The sequence below is a fragment of the Tinamus guttatus genome, unplaced genomic scaffold (genome assembly GCF_059628265.1).
Source record: "Tinamus guttatus ecotype Peru unplaced genomic scaffold, ASM5962826v1 Tinamus_guttatus_pri_ptg000402l, whole genome shotgun sequence".
In the NCBI taxonomy this organism is placed as follows: domain Eukaryota; kingdom Metazoa; phylum Chordata; class Aves; order Tinamiformes; family Tinamidae; genus Tinamus; species Tinamus guttatus.
Window position 1 is genome coordinate 784,217 of NW_028288936.1, and position 26,607 is coordinate 810,823.

General features: G+C 37.8%; 1 protein-coding gene across 1 annotated transcript in view; it reads left to right on the top strand.

Annotated features, from left to right (window-relative positions):
- EYS (EGF-like photoreceptor maintenance factor) overlaps positions 1-26,607 on the top strand; it is a 636,352-nt gene that overhangs the window by 186,578 nt on the left and 423,167 nt on the right. Inside the window, exon 12 of the mRNA XM_088531218.1 lies at positions 15,652-15,911. Within this exon, the coding sequence (XP_088387344.1) occupies positions 15,652-15,911 (260 nt within the window). The remainder of the gene's footprint in view (positions 1-15,651; positions 15,912-26,607) is intronic.

A 26,607-nucleotide genomic window follows, 5' to 3' on the forward strand; every position in this document is an offset into this window, starting at 1 on the left:
GGGCACACTGCTGACTGATGGTTAACCTGTTGTCAACCAGGGCTCCGAAATCGCTCTCTGCAGAGTTGCTCTCCAGCTAATGTGTACTGGTGCCTCAGGTTATTCTTCCCCAGGTGCAGGACCCTGCACTTGTCCTTGTTGAACCTCAGGAGGTTCCTCTCTGCCCAACTCTCCAGCCTGTCTAGGTCTCTCTGAATGGCAGCACAGCCCTCAGGAGTGTCGGCCACTCCACCCAGTTTTGTATCATCTGCAAACTTGCTGAGGGTGCACCCTGTGCCCTTGTCCAAGTCATTGATGAACAAATTGAAGAGCATTGGACCCAGTACTGACCCCTGCAGGACACCACAGGCCTGCAATCAAACTCAGCCCCATTTATCCTGACTCTCTGAGCTCTGCCATCCAGCCAGTTCTCAGTCCACCTCACTGTCCACTCATGCACACTTCCTGAGCTTCCCTATGAGGATGTTATGGGAGACTGTGCCTAAAGCCTTGCTGAAGTCAAGGTAGACAACATCCACGGTTCTCCAATCGTCTATCCAGCCAGTCATCCCATCGTAGAAGGTATCAGGTTGGTCAAACATGACTGCACCTTGGTCAGGAATGTGAAGGCTGCCAGCAGTCTTAGCTGAAGTAACTGTGGGATAGTGGTATTCAGGATCCTGAAAGGAGGAAGAAAGGTAGAGAGCAGTAGCATAACCCTGGTCTTCAGGAAAGCAGACTTTGGCCTGTTTAGGGACCTTCTTGGAAAAATCTCATGGGAGATTCCTGGGAGAAAAGAGATCCAGGAGAGCTGGTTGATTTTTAAGGATCACCTCTTCAAAGCTTAAGAGTGGTCCATCCTGGTGATTGGGAAGTCAAGCAGATGTGGCAGGAGACTTATGTGGATGAACAAGGAGCTCCTGACAAAATTGAGACATGAAGAGGAAGATGGAAGGAAGTAAAGACAGGTGACCCAGGAGACGTGCAGAGACACTATGAGCATGTTGGGATCAGGTTAGGAAAGCCAAAGCCCACCTGGAGTTGAATCTGTTGAGAGATGTGAGGGACAACAGAAAAGGCTTCTACAAAGGCTTCCTTTGCACCACAACAAAGATATGGGCCTGCTGCTCAGTGAGGCAGAGGACCTATGGCAAAGTGTGTAGAGAAGACCTGGATAGTGAATGCCCTCTCTGCTGCCTTTTCTGGTAAGACTCACCTTCAGGACTCCCGGGGAAAGTGTGCAGCTCCATGGACCCTCGGTGTAGGAGTATTGGAATAGAAAGCATTTCAACAAACTGAACACGCAGGTCCACGTGTCCTGATGGGATTTACCCATGAATGCTGAGAGAGCTCGTCATGCTGTTGCGAGGTGACTCTTAGCAACCTATCTAAGAAGACTTCTACTGCAAGGCTGATCATTAAAGTAGGTTCCATTGACATTGTGGAGTCTCCTTGGAGTTATTCAAAACTTCCCTGGACACAGATATTAGAAAGCTGCTGTAGTTGACCCTGCTGTGGGTAGAAGGGGTCAGACTGGATGGTCCCATCCACACTCAATGAATCTGCGGCTCTGTCTAATCATCTCCATTTTTAATTTGTTAAAATGCATAGATCTCTCAAACTTTTGAGTTTACAAGGTGATTTTTATTACTAAATTTTGATAAAAGTATGCCTAAGCCAGCATGTCACTCTGCAACTCACATCTATTTTAAACAAAACCTGTTCCTATGCTTGATATATCTGAAGCTTGTACAGTTTCTTATTTGCAATTTTTCAGTTCTGATCTGCACTTGGGGATTCTGACATTTTAAAATAACAACTTTCGTATATGCCTTTAAAATAACACGAATATCATAAATGTAATTAGTAAATTTAGGAATAATCAAAAAACTTAGTGAAGCAAATACATCAAAGTGATATTAATTAAACAGTTTCTGGTTATAAAAAGGTTTGTATGGAAACATTTAAAAGAAAAAAAATGTGTTTTCCCCTTATGGTGTCCATTCACTGAGGAGGAGTAAAGAAGAGACTGAAAATCCCTTCCTATTTGAGGAAGATCCACAGAGTAAACTCTTAGAGCAGACTGAGGTGTCTTTTGTCTTTCTTTCCTCAAATCTAGGAATCTAATTCATTGACTTTAAGGACATGTACATAAGAGAAAATGCACAGCAAAGTGGACATGTGCAGCTGGAAGGACATTAAGGGAGGGGTCAAAGGAGAAATTTGTCATCTTCAAGGAACATTTTTTGAACTGCTGAAGCAGATACTGATCAGTTTGAAGTATGTAAGAACAGTAAATTCGCTAGTGTGGTGGCTATAGAAGGCATGGGAATTTTTTGCATCTAAGGATGAGGAAGAAAAATAGTCGAATAGTTTTCTAGTGGTGGAAAAACTGACTTTGCAAATGTTTGGCCAAAGCTGGATTAGAAAATACTATGGAGAGATTTTGTTTTATTTTTGTAGAAGAATTTAGCAATTTAACTTAGCCCGAGGTAAAAGGCGCTTTGGTGAAGGAGACAGAAATTAAGACAAATAGTTTGGACCCTCAGGATGTTCTTGTTTTCAAGTTGAGATAAGTTGAGTATGCTTTAAAGACGCATATCTGAGCAAAAGTACCAGATATAGGTAAGTAGAGATGATTGACCAAAAAATGTCCCATAACCTTTGTTACCTTTTTTTTTTTTTTTTTCTTTTTCCTCCTCAAGCCTATTTATGGTATAATCCTGAAAGTGAGTGCACCATTTTTAATAATCAGTATTTTTCTGCTTGACAGACCTTCAGTTGAAGTCATCGCCCCTGTCATGTTATATTATAATGGTAGTAAAATAAAAATTCAATGACTGTTGGCAGAGTCTGGATAGCATCAGAAATGCTGCCACCCCTAACTATTCCTTGGGGAGAGATGAGAGTTAAAACTAGAATGGATAGAAATGAGGTACACTGTGAACAGAAGAATGGCTGAAAAAGTGTTGGAGAGAGAGACCTCACTACCTCATTATTTTTAATCCAAATCCATTATAATGTATGTCTGTTGCAGACAGTTCGTAGTGGGATCAATTTTGCTTGTTCTTTTGCCCTTCATTTAACAGTTCCCTAAAAGTACATGGATTTTTTTTTTTTCAGGAAGCCATAGGCAAATAGGAAGTTTAAATAAACAAACAAAAAATGATGCTGACACTTTAAAAATGGCCCATTAAAAACGAATGGGAAAACCATCTGTCACTGTTAGCTACAGATTAGATGTTTCGTGCATCAGCAATGTTTAATACTTGTACAAAGGAACAAAATTGAGAAAAGGTTATGGGCATTGCTCCTGACAATATATCCTGTTGAAACATGTGCTTAATATGGTTAATAAGCAGGTCTATATAAAAATACAGGATGTAGATGACCATTCTTTTTACTATAAAATCTGTAATTTTTACCCTATGATAATGGGTCATTAATAATGGTGCTCTTGTTAAAGCAGATCAGACTTCATCAATTTGATGTATTGTTCATTTTACCCGGCTACTTAAAGCAATTCTAAGATACTTAAGAATCAAAATAGCTATAAATGAATTGTGTAAGTTTTAATGTTCAGGAGATTTAATGTTACCTTTGTTTATTTTGTAGTGAAATAACCTTCCAGACAAGGTAAATGCAAGGGTTTATCTTAAGTTATGTGATATTTTCTATTGAGGTAGATAAAGATTTTTTTTAAGTAGAAATTTCAATTTTTATATAGCTAAGAATGTACAAGAGTATTTTGCAGAAAACATATTCTCTGTTTTTGGAGATGAAAGGTAAAAAATGAAATCTTAGTAACTAGATTTTTGTTGTGGAAACTACCGCACTCATGAAATATTATCTGACTGAGACCATATTGATTTGCATCAGGGGCGATTAGATGAGTAGATTATATTCTCATCTTCAGGGCATTGAGAAGTGAAGATAATGTATATGATAAATAATTCCACAAGACTACTAAAAGAATAGAATATAATCTATCCTGGGTAAGAATGGCAGAATCTGGGCAATAGTTGATAGGAGTAAAAAGACCTTTTTTCTTTTAAAAATCATTATTCTGATAACAAATTTTAAAGTCGTCTGTAAAAAATTGAAAATTGCACTACCAGTTACAGAATTAGTTTTGCAGATGAGTGTAACTATATGCTTAAATATATATATACAGAAAAGAATTAATTAAAACAATTTTTTCATTGAAGTGTATATTTTATATACATATATATATGAATGACAGGATAATAGGAAACGTATGTGTGTGTATATATATACACACACACACAGTGTGCATTAATTCTAATATAAGCAAATTTTGCATGATACATAATCAGGAAGTGAACAGAGTCTTTCCCGCCACAAGTTTCTACAGATTATATACTTTTAGTTTATAGTCTTCTTGATTTTGTGTGGATTTTAGGCTGTTCTGTTCTGTAAGAATAATAATAAAAAAAAATTATTTAGACTGCCAGTATGGTAATTTTGTCTAGAACAATGCTAGTTCTGCAGCAATATCAAGCAGACTAGGTAGGATCTGTAATTAACCACATTTCCTTTCACCAAATGCCATTTCAGATGTGTAAAAAAAAAGTCTATCGCAGTGAAAATAGGAAGACTTTATCCTTGAAGGTCGCAAGAAGAAAAGGAGAGCACAAATATAAAAATCGCTCTCTCCATGAGCCTCCCTAAGTATTGTTATGGATGTCTCTTAGGCTTATTTGTTCCTTATCTGTAAGGGGCACTCATAAAATTTTCATAGGTTTGCTGTATTGAAATAACTCAGTGAGACAGCCTGAGTAGAAACTTAGATTGTTTGTATTACAGTAGATATCAAAGATAGATAAAGACATAACTGACTCATGGAGGCCAATTCAAAATCATTTTTGTGGTTTGCTTTTATTGTTTTATATCAGGACAATAATCTTTTTAAAGAAAATGCTATTTTTTGAAATGCTGGTTGCCAGGAAATGACAAGAATTCTACTTTGTAGCTGCATCTGTAGTAGCCAAATCACTGCCTCATTTTGTGACTGTAGTATTTGAGCAGAATATAGATATATCTTACTGATCATTATGAAATGCTGAGTGAGCTAAGCTTAAATGTCCTTGCTTTTGGTCTTTTCTTTTTGCTTTTATGCTTGGAACAATAAAATAGAAGTTGTTCACTTTTTTTTTTCACCTTAAAAAATTCTTCTCAGGTAAACTTAAGCAAGGCCTATGTTAGGCCTTGTCTTTGGTGAATTTCATTGTGACAAGGTAAAATGTTATTGCCCCAAATGTTATTTGTTGGAGATTACAATCCCCATACTGACTGAATTAGACTAAAAGTAGAGATGAGATTGACATAGTAGCTTAAATCATTATTGAAAGTCAGTCAGAATTAATGGAACTGGCTCAGTTTATGCAAAAGTTTATTTTTTTCTTTCTATTATCTTGATTACAAATTTGAGAGTGAAGATATCCTTGCTTTTTTAATGCTTTTCCTAAATATTTTATAGAGAGTCCTAAATATTCATGAGAAACTCGGTAGCCTTTCCAAATGATTTATTTCATATAGGCTCCTTTTAAAATCTTAGTTTATGTAGTTAGATTTGTATCGTGAGAGCTGTTCATGTGCTAAATGGTTCACCAGATAGATACACTTTAATGTATAGTTAACATTAACAATAGATGAGTGTTGAAAATGCTTGAATACTGCTCTGAAAAGTGTATAAACATTGGTGTGATACTGTTAAGTGATTTTCTGGTGACCTTACCTGTTCCGGTATATTACATACCCAGCTGTTTTTGGTTATCAGTTATTTACTGGCAGATAAGTGGTTTTAGGCATCAGATATTCAATATGTTCTATATTTGGAATTCAAAAAATAAGAAATCTAAGAAGTTTATTTAGCATAGGTTGTTAATGCATTTTGTTCAAAGACTAGTTTATTTATGCCAAAACAGTTCTCTTCCTGGATTTGATACCGCCTTGATGTCAGGCTGAGCAGTCATATAGTTTCTGATATCTCCTTGGAGCTTAGTTAAATATCCTAAGTTAAATATCCTTTGGGAGTGCCAAAGGTAGTTGAAGAATTAGCCACGGAACAAAAAAAGTATTAATAAAAGCTTAAATAGCAAGTGTATGCAGAGTTCAGGAACTGTCTAGGAAGAATAGGTATGAGGTAAAATGTTCCGTTTATCTCATCCATTCCATTTTCTGCTCCTTGACAGTAACTGAAGCACCAAGGTTTTCATTGCATATATCAATAAACCTGTAAGTTTTGATGATATATCTTATCAGAGCTGGACTGGAGAGCACTCTTCCAGCTGCAGGAGTTGGAAGGTTGCTTGTACAATACTGAGATGTGACCATAGAAGTGGGACACCTGTGACACCTGAAATGAAATCTATTCTAACCGTAGATGTAGACATCCTCCAAATGATTCAATAATATTTTATGTGTAGTTTTCATGTCCTCACATTTTATAATGCTGTGGCAGACTCAATCTTTGGGAAAGCACTGTTTGTTGAAAAGGACGCCCATTACCTTTTTTGCCCGGGCTGCTGGATGGAGTTTTGAGTTTTGAGTTGCCTTGTTGTAACTTGTTGCTGTGATATTGATTGTTGTTCCAGTGTGTGTTGAAGGACCATAGGCAGTAAATCTAACTCTTAGTAACAGTGGATAAAAAGGGGTATGTATACTTACCTCTTTTTATCTTGTAAGGAACAGAAGAGAAGTCTAAAGCAGGTTTGAATAATAGATGATGTTATTGCAGACTTCACTTTTACATGTCAGAATGCATAGACACCCTGTGTGAGGTCTGCATTAAGCAACGTATTGGCACTTCCGACTCAGAAAATCCTTTAACACACTGAACTCAGATCTTTTTTTTTGGGCCTTCTGCTGTGTTGAGGGCAGACTTTCTAAGCTGTGTTCTCTCGTCTTCTCATGGCCTTGACACCCTTCTGATGTAACTCGGGGACTGGAGGAGAGGGAAATTCCTAGAATAATTCACCAATGGTGGCAACGTTGGCCCTAGTGTTTACAGATGAGACACTGAGATGAGGCGTGGCAAGAGGTGGTTCACTGAAGCAGTGTCTAAAGGACTCTGAAGCACGTAGAAACTTCATGATACATGTCACGCCTAAATTGAGTCTTAATTTTATGTCTATGTCAGATGTTACTGCCTGCCATAGTCTAAGTTCCGTAGAAGGAAAACCCCAACATCCACACTGGAAAGAGACCGGAACACACTATGTTTATCCCCAGTCAGGGCAAAGGAGAAACCACAACTGATTTTTTTTTGGTGTACAACCATTGTGCAGTTTAGACACAACCTGAGGAGCCCAGAGGTGTGTGGGACAGCGTTTCTCTATGCCTCCTCTTCTTGAGTTTAGACTTCCCAGAGCAGGCCCATTGTTGTCAGGTTTTACCTTAGAATAGACACTGCATTTTAATTCCTAGTGAACTATGTGCCGCTCAAGAGACACATCTGGGAATGTTATATCTTCCTTAATAAAACTCTTCAGTGGTTATACTCTTCGCAGTACAAACCTTCTTTCCCATGGCACTGCCCTCCAGTGACAGTTGTAGTGATTTTTAATTTTAACTTTCTATGCTGAAACAGAAACCAATTTAATTTCATCTGGCTTTATGGATTGAAACATTGGTTCCAAAATCCTTCTTAAAATATATATGTAAATAGTTTGATGGATCTGAAGAGAATCTGGATGTTCCTCATCTCTATGGTCCAGTATTCAGGTTACATATAATTTTATGTACTTAACAGAGGCACCTAAGTTCTGTAGCCTATTTGCACTGTGTTCTTTACAGTAAAAGTGAAGACAAATAGATTTCTCCATAAGGCAGTTCAGTGCATTTGAGATCTGAACTTTTAAGTTATTTACCTCTCCCTACTGGAAACGTAGGAACTGTGAAGTGATTTAACTCCTAGTATAAAGACTTTCAATGCATAATATTGCCGGGAGGAAGGACATGTCTGTGCCCAACCTGTGTCCTCTGTGACATTTATGCAGGCCCAGATAACTCAGCTGTCTGAGTGGGGTGAAGCTTATTCTAGGGTGGTTTTAGCTCAGCTTGTGAGTACACTTCTGAAGTGAATCTGCTTGCCATCCCTAATTCCTAGATGTTGGTTGTTTTGCTATATGTAATAATTCTATGCCTGCAAACAGGAGTTCTTTTAGATGAAACTAAAGAGGAAGCACTCAAAGCGCATCCAGTGGGATCCACTCCTGGACATTCAGTCCCTGTGATAAAACTATAAGTAGTCTGAAGTAAACCCACCAAAATGCATCTAACAAGTATGTTGGGTCTGCACCAACTGTTTTCCGGTATGGATAATCTCCTTTTATGCCTGTGGTTCTCAATACATAGAGGTAGCCTTTTTACTGCAGAAGGATAAAGATTGCTGGCATCTCTGTCTCATCCTAGTGTGGAGTCAGGGCACTTCCGGATATGCAGTGCAAAGACAGCTTATCTCCTGCTGCATAGTCAGAGCCAGCAAAACTGGGAAATTAGTCGGCGTGTATATCCCTTTATTTTTTTAATGACACTAAGGTGACTTTGAAAATGGTATGTTTGATGTCTTTTGCAGAAGTTCTCAATGGTGTCTTTCATTCAGTTCTTTCAACATGAACTGCTGCAATTTGAGTCTTGGATTAGTGTCTTACTACCTAAACAACTTACAGTCATTTGTAGTATTCAGATGACAATTCTGTTGAGCCCCCTAGGACAAGGATCAGAAATACCTGATAGTACCACTGGCTACTGGTATCAAATCCTAGCTCTTTATATTCAGTCAGTTTAAATTCTGCTGTTACTGAACAGATAATACACAAATAGCTGTTCAGTCAGTGAAGTTATGTAAATAGTTCAATAATAAATAATATATTGTTTTACAAATAGTTAAAGTATTTAGCTTGTGACATGCATTGAATTGGATTGCATTCAACAACCTTCATATAGAACAGAGAAGGAGAGTGAAAGTTCTTGTAACAAATTTAACCAAGTGTCCTAGGCTATACTCATTATAGAATTTACTGTAGAGTTTTTTTATGGATGCATTTCATTTTTGATATATAATGGCAGCAAGGTCCATTTCATTTACAATTCATTCATTGTTATTAGTCAGCTTACTGCTAGATGTATTTTTCATTCCATGATGGGCACTTTTCTGAGGCTTGAACAGTCAAGCACATAAAAATGAGATCTGAGCATGACTGTTATCAGCTGGTACCATTCCCCATCTATTTTATCTGTACTTGGCTATGCTCACTTCAGATTCATCTTAAAGACTGCAGGCTAAGCCAGTACTTTCCATTATGGAAAACTATTATTTTCCGTAATAGCCAACTTCTACATCTCTGTTACATTAAGAAATTTTAGATATGTGTATACAAAGAAAACAATTTTGTTTAATTTCAGCTTCTTATCATTATAACAGTTGATAAAAGCAGATGGGCTCTTTTTTATATCACCTGTTTGCTAAGTTGATGCTCACCTGTCAGTTTATTCTGTGAAAGATGAAATGCTCTCTCTTCACCGGTCGATTTAGCCTATGGAGAAGGGTGATGGGAAAGTGGTGCTATTTCCTCCCGTGGGGTTCATTTCTTGCTCTACACATTTACATAGTTTGCAAAGATGTTTATCACTTGGCCATGGCAGACATGAGCATATTTGGGAATCAGAACCATTGGGTAATGGATGAGCTCATATGGATGAGCTTCTTGACTGTTTCTTGATAAATCTTTTTATGCCCTATATTATTTTTTGGATATTTTTCAATAATATAGGGCATAAAAAGATTAATCAAGAAACAGTCAAGAATACTATTAATAAATGATACCATAATAATAAACCATACTATTGTGTACTTCATTGCTAATGAAACTTCGCACTGCCATATTGACAGACCAAGGAGCTGAAATTTTTATTGACTAACTACAGTATTGGTGTTTTCATACCACTTGAATTGAGAAGGTAAGAGGTTAGTTTGGTCCCTACGCTCAGATTAATGGTTCAGTTTACAAACAGAGGTGACAGCTAATGATACTATATTCTTGAAGGAGGTGCTAGTATTCCTCAAAGACAAGACTGAACCATGTCTGATGTGCCAGTGTTGACTGGAGCAACATCGAGGCACCTCTTACTGTCTGGATAAGAAGTGACCAAAGAGGCATTATTGTTTCTAGAAGGTCGGGTGCTTCAGAATCTTTTGAGTGTTAAGTTTCAAATAGTACTAATCTACGGAGACTACATATGAATGGTGATTATATTTTCACAGAAATTTGGGGTTGTTCAGTTAATTCTTTTTACTAAAGAGAGTATTCTTGGTAAGGTTTTTTCTTAAGAGTGAGGTCTCAACACAGATCTGCATCATCTTGTTAGCTGAATGCACAGGAAGTGAAACCTCTGGTGCCTCTCTAAACCACAGTGAAATGTATCTACTTTATATGTACTTCTAACTTAATAGTTACAATGTAGTGAGTTACTCAGGACAAGTGCAAGGAACAGACATGCTGGAGTTCTTCCATGGTTCCCTGCAGTCTTTACAGCTGCCGGATGGACCTTGGAGATAAGTTGTGTGTCTGCGCTGAACTCTGTGATTCAGGTCAGGAGAGGCCACTGGTGTGGAAAATAAATACCTTGTTTTTCACCGTATCCATAAGTTTTTTTGACATACATAAGAAAGAAGAGTGCTGTGAGTGAAAAAGTTTCTAACAGTATTTTTATTCCAGCAGTTACTTGATCCTGCCCTCTAGTCCCAGCGATAAGTGGAGAAATAGTGATTTTAGGCTTTTCCATTCTTTTCCTTTATGACATTGCCTCTGTCATCTAAAAATTCCAGCTGATTGTTATGTAACATTCAAAAAAGTTGTTGTAAATATGAATGTGTATGTTTCATCTTAAGAGTAGGTAAAAAACAAACAAAACCCGGTAATACTTTTGCAGTGTGGAATGGAGTAAGCAACTAAAGCAACTATAGTTCATAAAAATTACTAGCAACCATTAGAAGAATCTATTTTTCATGCTGCTGGAGCAGGTTCGCTTATAGATTTGCTCTCAGTTTTTCATTTTCTTTGTTGCTGATGCAGGTGCTGTGTACCATTAAAGCGTGTGTTCATATTTAATCTCCGATGTTGCCCATTCATGATCTGCAGCTCAGTCCCAGTCAAGCTGAATTCTTTTATGTGGATTTTGGAGAGACTTTGTTCTGCCTCCTTTATATGCAATAGAAAAAAAAAAAGTTATTTCCACACTTTTTCATTAAAAAAAAAAAATGTTTTGTATGTCTGTCTATTTGTCTTTACTGATGTAAGAAATACAGATTAGTGATTGTATCACTGAGTTTTCTGCATGGCCTTAAAAAGAGGGAACAGTCACTTTCCAAGAAGGTATGGAGAATGCAAGAACACCCAATGCTGATTTCTGTTCAGGATTTAATCATGTGGGGTCTGTGTAGTGAAATAAATACATGAAAAAGGGTTTCCTGTGCCTCCATCTAAACTGCCATGACTGTAGTTGTGTTTCCTGAATAGTTGCAGCTTCTTGATAGAAGAAGAGCTGAACTGCATGGCAGGAATTGTACCCTCTCCCCATACCCATTCCTCTCCTCCCCTCATCCCCAAAAGTCTGGAGAGGGGAGAGAGGCTCTTATATTTCAAACTGTTGCTACAATTATATTTGGTATAAATTGGGTATTTTTTTCCTTAGAGTACACTGTGGTTCTCTTTGACCACTACTAGTCTGTCCAACTAAGCATTTTGAGTCTTTTCTACAGTATTCTCTAGCATACTGTCTGATGGGAGTAGGCAGAACACATCCCATGTAATACTTGCCCTTTGTCAAAGGAGATATAAATGGAGAGAAAAATTCACTGTTAGTTTAGTGAATGTTTAAAGAGTCTAGTAGTGTAGTGCTGAAAAGACTCAGTAATAGCATGGTTAAAGATGTTGCTAAGGAGAGCTTACCATTACCTACCTTTCCTCTGGCATTAGGATCACCCTTCCAGTGTCCCAGGAGGTCTGAGATCAGTGATTTACTCAGAAACCACAAGAACTGGGTTGGGGATGGAGTCCTGAGACATCATCAGCACGTGGAGGTCTTCGTTGGGGTTCTTTGGCCTCCTTGGACTACACACGTTTCTTGTGGCCACCTACCGGCCTGCGCGGCACTGCCAGCTGTGGTGTGAGAGCTGTGGCCACCCCAGCGCCACCCTCAGTGGCTGTCATCTGCCAGGGTGGGGGTGTCCCCTCCTCAGAGGTGGTGCAGGCAGCAGCTCATGGCTGCTGGTGCAGACACCCAAGCCAGCAGAGCCCAGCATGGCTAGGTTGGCACTGAGCCTGTGGCCTCAGCTGGGCAGGGCAAGAGTAGTGTTTAATCATAGAACCCTTAAGGTTGGAAGATAATCTAGTACAGCACCCCGCACACGCATGAGCTATAAAAGGGAGAGCTTTAGGAAATCAATGGATAGAGCAGGAATATGGAAGTGATGACAAAGAGGCTCAGAATGGATTTCAGCAGGAGGTGGAGAGACCAGGGTGAGAATTTCAGAACATCTGGGAGTGACATATGCTAATGGAGAGCTAAAAGAAACAGAAGAACAGAGAAATTCATAACAGCTTTTATAGGTGAAAGCTGATAGAATATGTAAGATGCATCAAATCTCTGAGGAGCAAAGAGTGAGTTAAACTTTCAGGGAATAAAAGAAGATGCTTCTGGAAGGAAAAAGGAGAGAGAAAACAGAATAGCATAAGCCTCTGGTGACTCTAAAGTGTACCTCTTAGGAATTTAGTGGTGTGCGTTGGTGAATGGTACTCTAAATTTGGTGCTCTGTATCTTCTGAAAGTGAGCTCTCATTTTACTTTCAGACAATTTAATAGCCTCCAGCTTAGGAAGAATAAGGTAATCACTGAGCACTGCAGCTTTCCAGGCTAGCTGATTTGATTGAATGTGCAAGAGAATACAAACCCTTGCTGTTGAATAGACATTATTGTATGTACAGTATATCTGATAGGCCTCTTAATGTTCACTTAACATCCTGTCTTTTCTCATCAAGATACGATCAAACAAAGAGGCAGGTGAATGATGGGCACAATGTGGCTGTTTGGTTCATGAGTCCAGTTCTTTTTACTAGACTGCCAGGAAAACGTAGTGCCAGAGGCTCTGGTGTACTTCTTGTTTATAATATTATGTTCTATACAGATGCCAACATCTGGAACAGGTGGAGCTGAGAGATTGTAGAGTCTCAATTCTTGGGGATATTCAAAACCCAGCTAGATGTAGTCCTCAGCAACCTGCTCCATCTGGCACTTTTATGAGCTGGGGCATTGGTCTCCAGAGATCCCTCCTACCTTAACTATTCTGTTATTGCTAAAAAGCTTCCATACGATTTGATTGCTTAAAACTCATAAGGTTACATAAGGCAAGTGATACTAGTGTGCTCCATTGGTATGTGAGAAATAAAAAGGATGATCAAATTGGTAAGAATCAAGTAATTTAATACTTAGCTTATCATATAGCATTACAGGAACTTATAGCTTAATAGTAGTTCTTTCAGATATCCATTTATGGCTGCAGGTTGCAATTTTTAACTGGGAATTTGTTGTTTAAGCAGATACATAGAAAAACAAAACTATGGATAAAATTATTTTTCATTATCTTTTTTTGCATGGAAAGCTCTTAAATCTATGGAAAACTGTACGAATAGCTAACAGATTGTACTTACGGAAGCTTATCTGGATGGGCTGTACAGATAAGGCATAGTCAGTATTGTATATTATTATCCAAGTGAATAATCTTGAGAAAGCAGTCATGCGCGGCTTGATAGTATAATATCGAGGAAAATATTTAGGTTCAGTTACTTAAAGCATGAATACAGTATATAGAGTAAGGCAAATTAATTAAAATCAGCAATATTAAATTAGACTTCATCAGTTAGAGCTACATCTAACTGCATGTGCCAGCATATCATTCTGCTTTGTGATGATGCTATAAATTGCTTTGCTCCAATAGAAGAAACTTTTTTTTTAATTGCATTTCAAAAACCTGTTATTTTCAAGAGAAAATAATATTGTGGCTATTTTTAGTCAAAATTTTCATTACAATTGATTTTACAATATAGAACAGAAAGAGTCTGGCTGTGGAATACTGCTATTTTTGATATTTCTGATGGGTTATTGTGTCCTTGCATTTCCTAATAAAAGATGCAATTCAGGGATGAAAACAAGTACGCAATTGAGGGATGAAAACAGTAGATTTTGTTTGCTTAATGGTAAAAAAGAATTGTAAGAAGTCCAATTTATCATAATTAGTCATAATTATGACTCATAATTAATCAAAATTCATAATTCATAATTCATAATTTTCATAATTTCATAATTCATAATTTCATAATTTTCATAATTTTCATAATTCATAATTTCATAATTCATAATGTATGATATACATTATTTAGGTATTGGCTGGGATTTAACTTAGAAGTCTGTCACTCTTTCATGTATAACTACTATTTTTTAATATAAGAAAGTCCATGTAATATTTTCAACTTCTAAATTTACAACTTAATGTGTGCAGAAGATGGTAATTCTGTCTGTCCATAGGAGAAAAATCAGGAAATATTTTCCAGTTAGAGTGTTAACTGTGTCTTAAGCTTAGGTTACTTACTGTCTTCTTCAGTTTTATGAGAATTTAGCAGATGATACTTCTTTTTTCGAATATCCAAATAAACTTGTGTTTGCACATAACACATTTAAATACAGTACTTAAGCTTTTTATATAGATGTAAATACTTGACATATTCTGGCTAAAAATCAGCCTTTTAGTTTACAGAATTTCTAAAGAAATCATAAAAATCAAGCCATATTCAAACATACAGGCAACAGATAATTCCTATCATTTGGTAGTAAGTGAAATGTGAAAATACCCTTCTTCCACTGTAGTTAAAGGGAAAAATTCCTTTGCGACTTTGAAATCTTCAGGAAATTGTAGTCTTTGAATATCTGGAACCTTATCATCATATTTGTGCTGTGAGTAGGAGTTAGTATTTCTCTAAGTTAGATACTTTACAATCAATCAGATGTGTTGTGGTTATTGGTCCAAATTTTTCTCTTCTACGTTGTCAGTATCAACCCTTCACAAGTGCATATATTAAAAAAGAAACAGCATTATGAAGATTCTTCATTTTTCATGCCTTTGGCCTTCTGCCTTTGTTCTTAAGGGTACGCTTAATGCTACCTGCTGCACGTTGCCCGTGGTGTCTTCCCAAACACTTGTAGCTACATACAGGTTTCACACATACGAAAATTCATTTCTTAGGTCTGACAAACTTTGCATACCACACTTGATAATTGCTGTGGATATTGTTCAGAAGCTTAAAAAAAAAGGTTCACAGATATTCTGTCTGCATTGACTAAAAAGCCAGGTGTTTCCCCAAGTGCATACATTCTACACTTCAGAATAAATAATTTTTCCTTTGTACAAACAAATTCTGAGAGAAGAACCTCAGTACAACTTTTGTTCATAGTGAAAACTGCCATAGCTGGTAGAAGAAAGCTATGCACAGAATGACATTATTGATTTTTTAATTCTTTTAAGAGAAGTAGTTGGGCATGAATGGGCAAAGTCATTGACTCTCGTTTTTCTGCCATGTCTGCTCCTCTTTTTCAGATGCACATGTACAGCAGGCTGGACAGGGCCAGACTGCAGTGAAGATATAAACGAATGTGATGCAGAACCGTGCCTGAATGGAGCCACCTGTCACGAGTCTGTTACCCAGGGGCACTTTGTGTGCGTTTGTCCTCCATTCTATACTGGTGACTTCTGCCATCAGCGCTTCAGTCCCTGCGACCTGCCTTACAATCCGTGTGTAAACAACGCAACCTGCCTGGCACAAGCTGATGGAAATCCACTGTGCATTTGTAAAGCAGGTAAAAGCTCACATAGTTGGCATAGTTTTATATCGTCTGCTGTACTGCAAGGTTGTTGCAAGTCTGTAATGTGTTTAGTGCTGTGTTTACTGAAATCAAGTCTGTGTCCCTTTCAAAGCAAATACAGCTTTCATGAATTACAGAGTTACAGTTACAGAATTACAGAGTCAGTTACAGTGAGACTGGTATGATAGCTGTTTGTGTACTCTTCTTACAGTAACTAAGTATATTACATGGATCTTTAGATTCCAGCATTCAGAATTGTCACTTCTGAATTAATAGAGACAGACACCTGGCCATCAGACCCGACAGACTAAATTGACAAAACAGATGAGCAGAAATAGACAGAATATGCACAAATTGTTAAAAGTACGAAAACTGGGCCAGGGTAGACCTAGTTCCTCTTCCCGCTGAGCTGCAGGAAGGTGTGGTGCATTGGGGGAGTGCTTTTCCCCTGTCTAATGCGCAGAACAGGTTGCTCCCTGTTTTTATGCACAGGAAGCAAAAGCACAGTGGGCACCTGTAGCTTTCTTGGGCCACAGCTCAAAAAACCCCATCTCTCCCTCCGTATACAGGAACTGCTAAGGTGGAACAGAGCAATACGTGAACTCTACAGAACATTTCTATGCAATCCTACATAGGAATTAAAGAATATGCTAATTAATTAAAATGACTCTGTAAATTCAGGGATGCAGAATACAATTACCAAACCTGACATTTAGGCAGGATTTTGAAATCATCACCTGTATACATATAAATGGTAGGTGAGCTCCAGGGGCCAAGGATAGCAAATAAATTAATTGCAGTGTTAAGCCACAACAGTATTACTCATCTTATTGTTTACCGAGTTGCTAAGATCCAGAGATAATAGGTACAGGTCACCACTGTTAAGAGCTTAGATTTCTTATTGTTAAGACAAAGGGTACCATAAATTGCTGATTAGAAAAAAAAAAAGTTCAGAGGAAAGGCATGCGGCTCATTCCTTGTAAGTATAACACTCAATATTATGACAAAAATAGAAGACCGCTTTTAACATAATATATTGATTTTGAAGTCTTCATAAGAAGCAATCCGTAAAGAGTCGTCAGATTTAGGTCTAACATCACACAAAAGAGTCTATTTGAAACATTTTTGTGCCTCGTTTCTTAAAGATGCGAAAAAATTGCAGCCAGATTCTCAAGAAACCTTGAAGGAATCTGCAAGGATTCTTGAAACTTGTAGCCAGGAACTTTCAAGAATCTTCAGGGAACGAGCACAGGAGTTACCCGAACCGGTGTCATATCTTATTAACAAATCTTTGAAAATAGATAACATCGTAGTATTGAAGAGGAGTAAAAGGCATTCTTCATGAAATGAACAAATATTAATAATGAAAAAATGCACTTATTTACTTAGGACTTTATCAACAAACCAGGAGATGCAATATTATATAGAAAATTAATTGAAAGCATTTAATGAGAATATTTTTTTCTCAGTTGTTTTCCTTTTCTTGTTTCAGAATATTCCAAATCTGGTTGCAAAAGGCAATCACACTGATACAGCTAGGTTACTCAAAGGTACCTGACCTGGTACTATGTGGGTTATTGATTAAGCAACTTGCATGATATGTAGGCAGCTGTCCAGTCATTAGATGGATTAAAATCTAGTTTGTCAATAGTCACAAAACGTAATTGCACATGAAGAGATCGAAATGAGCAAGGTGGTTGTAGGCCTGATTTCTCTGAAATCAATTGTCCAAAGCTATTTTATGTTTGTATCAACTGAGCAGACAGTTCCATAAATCTGGTAAGTACACACATGAAGCACACATTAGTTCAGCTAATGGGGAAGCAGGCTATCTTTGAGAATTGCCTGATAACATACAGTCAAAGAGTATGGATTTTGATACATTATGAAGCACTCTAAGTTATAAATCTTCTACAGGTATGTATTAGGACAGTGCCTTAGAAAACAGTGACTCAGAAAAAGACATTAGAATTATTATCGATAATATTATTCAAAAGAGCATTTAGCATAGGTCTTTCTTTAAAGAAGCAACACAATTTTTGGATACATGAAGAAGTGGAATTTATGATAGAAGCGAGGAAATGATTTAGCCTGTTTACCATGACTTTGAAAGACCGTCACTTAAATCAGTGCCTAGTTCCAATAATGATCTTTAGAAAACAATATTAGAGATGGGCCGCAAAATCAGCAGCAGAAGTCAAACTTTGGTCCGTCTTGCTTGCTCATAAGAAAAAGATATTTTCCACTGACTAAAGGGAGCTTGGGCTGCCATAATGAGGCAAAGAAGACAAAAGCAGAGAGAAAAGTGTAGGAAGCAAATATAGAAAAGTGTAGCTATATTTGAAAGTATAAGTTAATCACAATCAGTCTTGATATATTAAATTAGCACATAATAATTGAAACAACTTTACAGAGAGATAGTGAAACCATGGTTAGTAGGAGTACAGAGCAAAATTGCTTGTATTTTTGCTCTTGTATACAGTTGAAGTTGTCTGTTTTGGCTGTTTTGTTGGCTGTCAAGTGGCTGTTTTGTGCCATTGTGCATATACGCAGTATTGAATCTTTCTGTTAATTCTTCTGAAATATTTCATACCGAGCAGAAAAGTAACGGAGGAAGAAAGGACAACTTCAGGCATAAGTGGCAAATAGTAGAATGTTTTATTACTTCATTTATCAACACCTTTTTTTCCATTCCCAAAGAATTCAATTCTTGGAATGAATCTTAATAATCATAAAGAAATTGTAATACTGCAAAGGACATGATTTTCATATATGAAATATGAATTTAATATAAATAATTTGAAATTATTTGTAACTGAGCCTGGACAATAAATTCCTCAGAATGTCTAAGAGCCAGAAAGAATAAAGAGAATTCACAGAGAATATCCAAAAAACAAATCAACTGCATGTGTAATATTCCAATAAACTAGAGGATGGACATAAGGGTCTTCTAGTTAGTGTCACATTGCAGAGTGGTAGGTGCATAATGGCATTCTGAAGGGAAGACAGAACAGCCTTTAGAAACAGTGAATCTTTCTGAGGGTGACTGTGTTCTCTGAAAGAGCCAAATTACTATGAAGACAGGATATATTCAAATGAAGAAAAACAACGAAAGGGAGTGTCACAGATTTAAACCTTGAAAATAAGGTAATTAAAAGGATTTTAATTGTAATTCCTTCTAATTAAAAGGAATTAAATATTATAGATCAAGTTGTTCTCATTATCACAGTGTAAAAAAATGAACAAAGAGTTGTCACAGGAGATGGATCTGTGACTGTGAAAGAAAATACAAATAAGTGGATACCAGAACAAAGCAAAAATGCAAATGAAAAGTCCTGGAGTATGACAGAGCACATTTCCCTGTTCTAAATAAGCAAAGGAGATGTTATTTTAATTTCTGTAAGTACAGAAATCCGTAAAGCAGGAATCAGTGACAGCATTTGCAAATCCATATCCACCTATGAAAAGAAAAAAAAAAGTATTTTGCATTAATATATAAAATTGGATCAATTTACAAGGATACTTGGAGTTGTAAAAATAGCAATGAAAGACACAAGGATGTGATTACATCCCTGAGTTGCAGTCTGGACATTCATTATGTGACATTCTCAGTATCATGTGGCCCGTCAGTTCAAAGTCTGATGATCTAGAATATGTAATGAAAGTGAGTATGAATATGCATTTTAGTAATCTTAAAACATGTGGAATGAAGTGGGAATGGAAAGAGTTAAGGATGAGCCCTATAGGAAAAGATGGAAGCTACGAGAAAAAGGGGTCTAGGAATGATACCCTTTCCCCCATAAAAAAATGTCTGCTCACTTGTAACGAGTATTCTTGATGTGGACCAAAAGCATGTTTCCTCCTAGGAATAAGAAAATTGTGTTTTGACTTATGGATAATGACACCCAGAAAACAAAGTTTAAGTTTGGAGTGTGCTAGAAGTATAGCTGTTTTTAATAATCCTGAACAAGCAGTACAAGCAAAATGGACACTTTCATCTTGGGAGATATAAGTTATTATAAAGGACTGACTGTAAAAGACAGTTCCTGAAAACAGTCGTATCGAAAGGTTGTAGATATGTCCGTATTTTAAGAGCAAGAGTAAAACATAACAGTTGAAGAAAAGTTCTTGAACTTTTCCAAAATTTGAGTCTAGAGTTTGAGTCTTGCTATGAAAATCCTAATGCAAACTACAAACAAAATATTTAAATATAAAATTAAATTCACAAAAGCTGTGAGTGCAAGATCAGTTTTCTGGCTAGGACATTTGAATGACAACAGGCAGACTTGATATTAAAATGTGACGCAAAGGATAGGTAGTATCAAGAGGAAATATGAAACACAGGAAAATCTACATATACAAACTTTATAGAGAATTAGTAAGACAGAAAATAATTTGCCAACATAAAGAGTGAGCCAGAAAAAAGCAAGTGTTTGTAAGCAAAGATTTTTTTGACAGTGATTTATGCTTATGGAAGAATTTTAAGTTCTGATACCAAGAAACTAAAGGAAGGCACTGTTAGTAGTGTTTTCATACCACAACTCTATCTATTTCAGAAAGAAGGGTTGTTTAATCAGGATTTGACTTAGTTCAGTAGCTTTTTAATGAGTTAAGAAATTCAGAAGGGAAATGAAATCAATGAAAAAGGTATTATTAGAGTAAAGCCACTAGAAAGTGTGGATTAATTCGACCAGATGTAGATTGTCCACAGTATTAAAGTTTTTGCTGAGCTGGTCTCCCTGTACTCCATTTGTAGTCAATGGAGAGAGAGAGGCAGTTTTGTAAGGTAATTCATTTCATCCAAAAATAGGCATATAAGTAAGTCAGATGGCTAATGCTGTAGAAATACCTATTTCACTCCACTGACTACAAAGGCAGCTTAGGACTATTTGTTCAGGAGGCAGATGGTCTGAATCCCACACCAAGTGCCTATTTCTTGGTGTAATATTTCGGTAAAGATTTTCTCTACATATTTCTGTGAAGCAAATCATTTTGCATAAAAGAAAAGAATGGAGAGCAGCAAATTGTGTCAGATTATATCACACAAGTAATGAGAAGCTTAGACACCTTATTTGTGTTCATAATTTCATTACTAATTGTGTTCATTTTGCAGCTAGCAGTGGTTATCAAAAAGACATGACTTCAGCAATTTTCAGTGACGGTCAGACATGTTAAAAATCTGGGACCCAGTCAGTGTGATTAAGTTCCATATTAGTGAATCCTGGGTCCTTTCCTTCTGTGTGGTGCCTCTGCAGAGGTGAAACTAGAAGCTGGGAGTACCTGCATAACTGGTTTATGCAGAAGGGATTGTGTGGATTAGCAGGCTGGAGGGGAACATGTACCATGTTCTGTGGAGAGGTGTCCATAAGAGGTGTAAGGATAAGACCCTGCCGTGTCTGTGCAGAAGCAATAACTACACTCTGTACTGGCACTAGCCTTCCTACTTTTTGTTTATCCTCTACCTACTCTTTCAAAAGCAAAACTCTGTGGTTCTTTAATAGCAGATGTGCAGCTGGACTTTGTGTGTCTCGGCCCTTTGCAGCTTACATAAGTCTCATAGATAAAGTTGGGACATGCACTTGCTCTTTCCATTATTTCAGAGAAGCAGGAGGAACAATATAATGTGTCCCATCCTAGTCAAGGGCATTTAATGTTTTGTCATTGACACTGATGGGAAAACTACCACAGGGTGTTGAATCTTGTAAGTGTATTATTCTGCCTCAGATAGATGTCAAACAAATCTGAACCTACTGCTGGAGCTGCTAGCTCTAATGCAGTAATTTGTTTCTTGAGAATTAAAAGACTAAGTACTTGGATATTAGAAAAGCTGCTTTTGTAATACTATGTGTAGAAGACATTTTTAGAGCTTGTACTCTCAAAATCACTTTCATGCTACCTCAACTATTAATAAAATACATAAATATAAAAATAAATTTTCTAATACAGTTAAAGAATCAAAATAATTCTCAGTGGTTTCTATTGTTTTTCATCCTCATTATTTTCAGGAGGCCTTGTTACTACGCAAACCAGCAGTGTTTCTGAGATATACTTCGTGCCATCAAAAAGAACTCAGGAGCTCAAAAAGAATATTAGAAATAAAAGTGTTTTTAATGAAAAGCTGATCTTTATGAAATGTGGATAACATTGTTTTGTAAGAAAGATTATATTTGAATGTACTGTAGTACCTATGAGCTCCTATTCTACTTCACCTCCTCTGATGCAGTAGAAAATAGTGTAAAACATGTTTGACAAATCATGAATTTTTGTTGGATTTTACAGTAGTCTAGTCTTCATGTTGGCCGTCTTGAAAAAAAAAAAGAAAACTGAGTTCAAGACACATTCAGATTTTCTGCGTAGAAAACTCTAGGGTCAAAAATTCCATTTTTAATGTTTTCCTTTTAATGTCGTGTTTGAAATAACAAAAGGAACTTTGTAAAGTATTTGGCTGGAGAACTGCATTGAATCATTTGCCTGTGTTACTGATTTGTAATTTGCATCCTAAGTTTGACAGATTTACATTAGCAGAAGCAGCAAGTAGTTGCATTGAGATGTGTCTATTACTTTCATACATATAGTACTAAATATTGTTATGGTAAGATACGTTACAGCAGGATGCATATTTTCAGTCTTTCAAGTAATGTACCACTTTATAAAATAGTTTACTTAAAATAAAAATGATTCTGTTCTGTAATACAAATAAATGAATTATATTTACAGCATAAACTAAAAATTAAATATTAAATAATGTTTATGTTGGCAATATTAAGTGAATGCTCATTTAGATCATACAAATTCCGTTTCAACTGGTAACACTGTTCTTAGTAGCATCATTAACATTTTAAGCGTTTTAAGTTGTTTAAACAGAAAACAGACATGCTTTCTATTGCATTATCTTTTATTCTTCTTACAGTACACGAAATAATCTGGAAACTACTGAGTAAAAACTGCATGTGTACATTATTTATAGTTTAAGTATCAGAAGATCACAAGTGTATGTGGCAGCAATTGCAGTTTATAACTAAAAATACTATGGTATTACTTTACACTTTAAAATATGCTTGAGTGTAACGTAACATGCAAGAATTCTATGAGGCCATGTATGTTAAACCCATGAGATATATTGAAGCTTCAATGTGCAGTGTATTCTTCCTTAAATGAGTTCCTCTTCCTTTTTTTTTTTTAAATCCTTTTAAGTAGAAATTAGTATTTCTGTTTAAAGTTCTAATAGAAAGCAGAACTTGTTCAAATCATCTGTAAAAGTTGCCAGCATGGTTAATAGTTGCTGCATTATTTTACTTTTCTTTTTCCTTGATTTTTAGTAACAAACCAGGGTAAATATTTCCTAGGTTGCTGTTCAATAATTATTCAATAGTAGGCTGAAAACATAATTACAATTTCATAATGTATGATGATATCTTCTAGTGAAACTGCAGTTTTTCTATTTGTAGGAGTAATACTCTGTGATTCTGTGTAATGCCTAAAATAGCATGACTGCTGTATGTATGTCTCACTTGCGTGATTTCCAGGTAGCTATACTTGCAGGCTATATGTGCTGTCAAAATGTGTCTAAATAGTGCTCTGTATACTCATGTCAGTATTACTTACCAAAGAATTCCATGAAACATCTGTACTGAAGGAGGGACATCAGGGGGAAGCAGAATGATGAATGCCTTCCATTTTCCTTTTTATGTATTTTAATTTCAAAACAGGGGTATTTTTTTTTTAAAAAAGGTAGTTCCTTAAACAACATATAGGATCACAAAAGAATAAGAAAGCATTCCATGCAAGTTCTGTTCAAATTCTGTTAGTGTTTTGTTAGCTTCAGACCATTTTCTTTTTATCTATGGGTGGCTTTAATTTTTTTACATGTATCCTTTTTCTTTCTGTTTTACTACATTTCGGTGAAGTTTCAAATCCCGCGAATATTGACATAAGCTCTGAAGGAAATTCAGTTTCGAAAGAATTTCATTACAAATAAATGAAAAGTCACCAGAGAAGAAGTTGGCTAGTGGTGCTGCCGTGATCCTGGTCTCACATTCTGCGTGTCCTCTTGATTCATTAATCAACCGAGAGATACAGAAACACGTTCCTGCCATTTCCGTTATTGCTCAGTGGCACTGGGGAGCCTGTATCAAAAGAACAACTCTTAAAAGCAACTTACTGTCAGCAACTGCTGTCTGATTGATATAACTGCTTCTAATACTGAGCTATAATTGTGAGCTAGCATGTTGAAAAATAATTTGCAATCGTTTTACCCTTATTTTTTCCTTAAGCAAACTGTAAGGAAATGATGGATGGAAAGTCAGGTGAGAGTTTAAGCTGCAAATTACACATACTGCAGATATCAGGATTATTTAAATCTTGGCTCTGGTTCTGACCCATTTGCAGATAATAAGCTAAAGCATTCTGAATTTAACAGTGTTGCCTGTGCTGAGGAAGGTACTTTAGATCAGTCCACTGTGATGGAAATTATTTGTCTGCTATTACAGGATTTCTTTTCAGGTGGCTTTGTGGAACATCGTACAAAGAGGGAATAAATGATTTCAGTTCACACTCAGATTTTCTAGAAAATTCTGTATCAGTCATATGAAGAAAGAATTAGCATCAAAATAGTAGATGACTGTAATTAAAGAATCATAGACTCATAGAATGCTTAAGGTTGGAAGGGACCTCTAGAGGTCATCTAGTCCAACCCCCCTGCACACGCAGGGTCACCTAGAGCACGTGGCACAGGACTGCGTCCAAGCGGATTTTGAAGATCTCCAGAGAAGGAGACTCCACAACCTCTATTGGCAACCTGTTCCAGTGCTCTGTCACCCTCGCTGTTAAGAAATTGTTCCTTAAATTCCCGTGGAACTTTTGATGCTTCAGTTTCTGGCCGTTTCCTCTACTTCTATCAGTGGCCACCAGTGAAAAGAGGCCAGTACCATCCTCCTCACTGCCTCCTTTGAGGTACTTCTAGACACTGATCAGATCCCCTCTCAGCCTTCTCTTCTCCAGGCTGAACAGGCCCAGCTCCTTCAGCCTCTCCTCATAGGGCAGATGTTCCAGGCCCCTGATCATCCTTGTAGCCCTGCACTGGACTCTCTCCAGCAGCTCCACATCCCTCTTATACTGTGGAGCCCAGAACTGGACACAGTACTCTAGATGTGGCCTCACCAGGGCTGAGTAGAGGGGCAGGATCACCTCCCTCGACCTGCTGGAGACGCTCTTCTTAACGCACTCCAGGATCCCATTGGCCTTCTTGATTACGAGGGCACACTGCTGCCTCATGGTCAACTTGTCGTCCACCATGACACCCAGGTCCCTGTCTGCAGAGCTGCTCTCCAGAAGGTCGGTCCCCAGCCTGTACTGGTTTCTGGGGTTATTCCTCCCCAGGTGCAGGACCTTGCACTTGGCCTTGTTGAATTTCATGAGGTTTTTCACCGCCCATTTGTCCAGTCTGTCCAGGTCCCTCTGGATGGCAGCGCAGCCCTCTGGGGTATCAGCTAGTCCTCCCAGTTTCGTATCATCAGCAAACTTGCTGAGGGAGCACTCTGTGCCTTCATCCAGGTCATTGATGAATAAATTGAACAGGACTGGACTAAGGACTGACTCCTGAGGGACCCCGCTAGCTACAGGCCTCCAACTAGACTCTGCACCACTGATCCCCACTCTCTGGGCCCTGCCATCCAGCTAGTTCCTAATCCACCTCACTGTGTATTCATCTATCCCACACTTCCGGAGCTTGCCCAGGAGGGTGTTGTGAGGGACGGTGTCAAAAGCCTTGGTGATGTCGAGATAGACGACATCCACCGCTCTCCCCTCATCTGTCCAGCTGGTCATTCCATCATAGAAGGCTATCAGGTTAGTCAAGCATTCAAGCATGATTTCCCCTTGGTGAATCCACGCTGACTACTCTTGAGCACCTTCTTGTCCTCCACATGCCTGGAGACAACAGCCAGTATGAGCCGCTCCATCACTTTTCCGAGGATGGAGGTGAGGCTGCCTGGCCTGTAGTTGCCTGGGTCCTCCTTCTTGCCTTTATTGAAGACTGGCGTGACATTGGCCTTCTTCCAGTCCTCCGGCATCTCCCTCATTCTCCAGGATCTTTCAAAGATGATGGAGAGCGGCTTAGCTATGACATTCCCCAGCTCACGCAGAACTCTGGGGTGCATCTCATCAGGGCCCATGGATTTGTGGGTATCAAGTTTCCTTAGGTGCTCTCTGACCCAATGTTCCTCTACCCAGGGCGAGTCTTCCTCTCTCCAGGCTTCTTCTCTTGTCCCTAGGGCCTGGGGCTCTAATGGGCTGCCCTTGGTAAACACCGAAGCAAAGAAGGCATTCAGCAACTCTGTTTTTTCTGTATTATTTGTAACCACGGTGCCCATCTCGTTCACCAGTGGACACATGTTTTCCCCGATCTTCCTTTTGCTGTTAATATATTTGAAGAAGTTTTTGTTGTTAGTTTTAACATCCCTTGTCAGATTGTATTCCAGACGTGCCTTAGCTCCTTTGTCGCATCTCTGCATTCCCTGACTACGTTCCTGCATTTCTCCCAGAGGGCCTGTACTTTTTTCCACATTCTGTATACCGCCTTCTTCTGCTTGAGCATTGCCACAAGCTCCTTGCTCATCCATGCAGGTCTCCTGCCCCCTCTGCCTGACTTCTTACACACAGGGATGCACTGTTGCTGGGCGTGGAGAAAGTG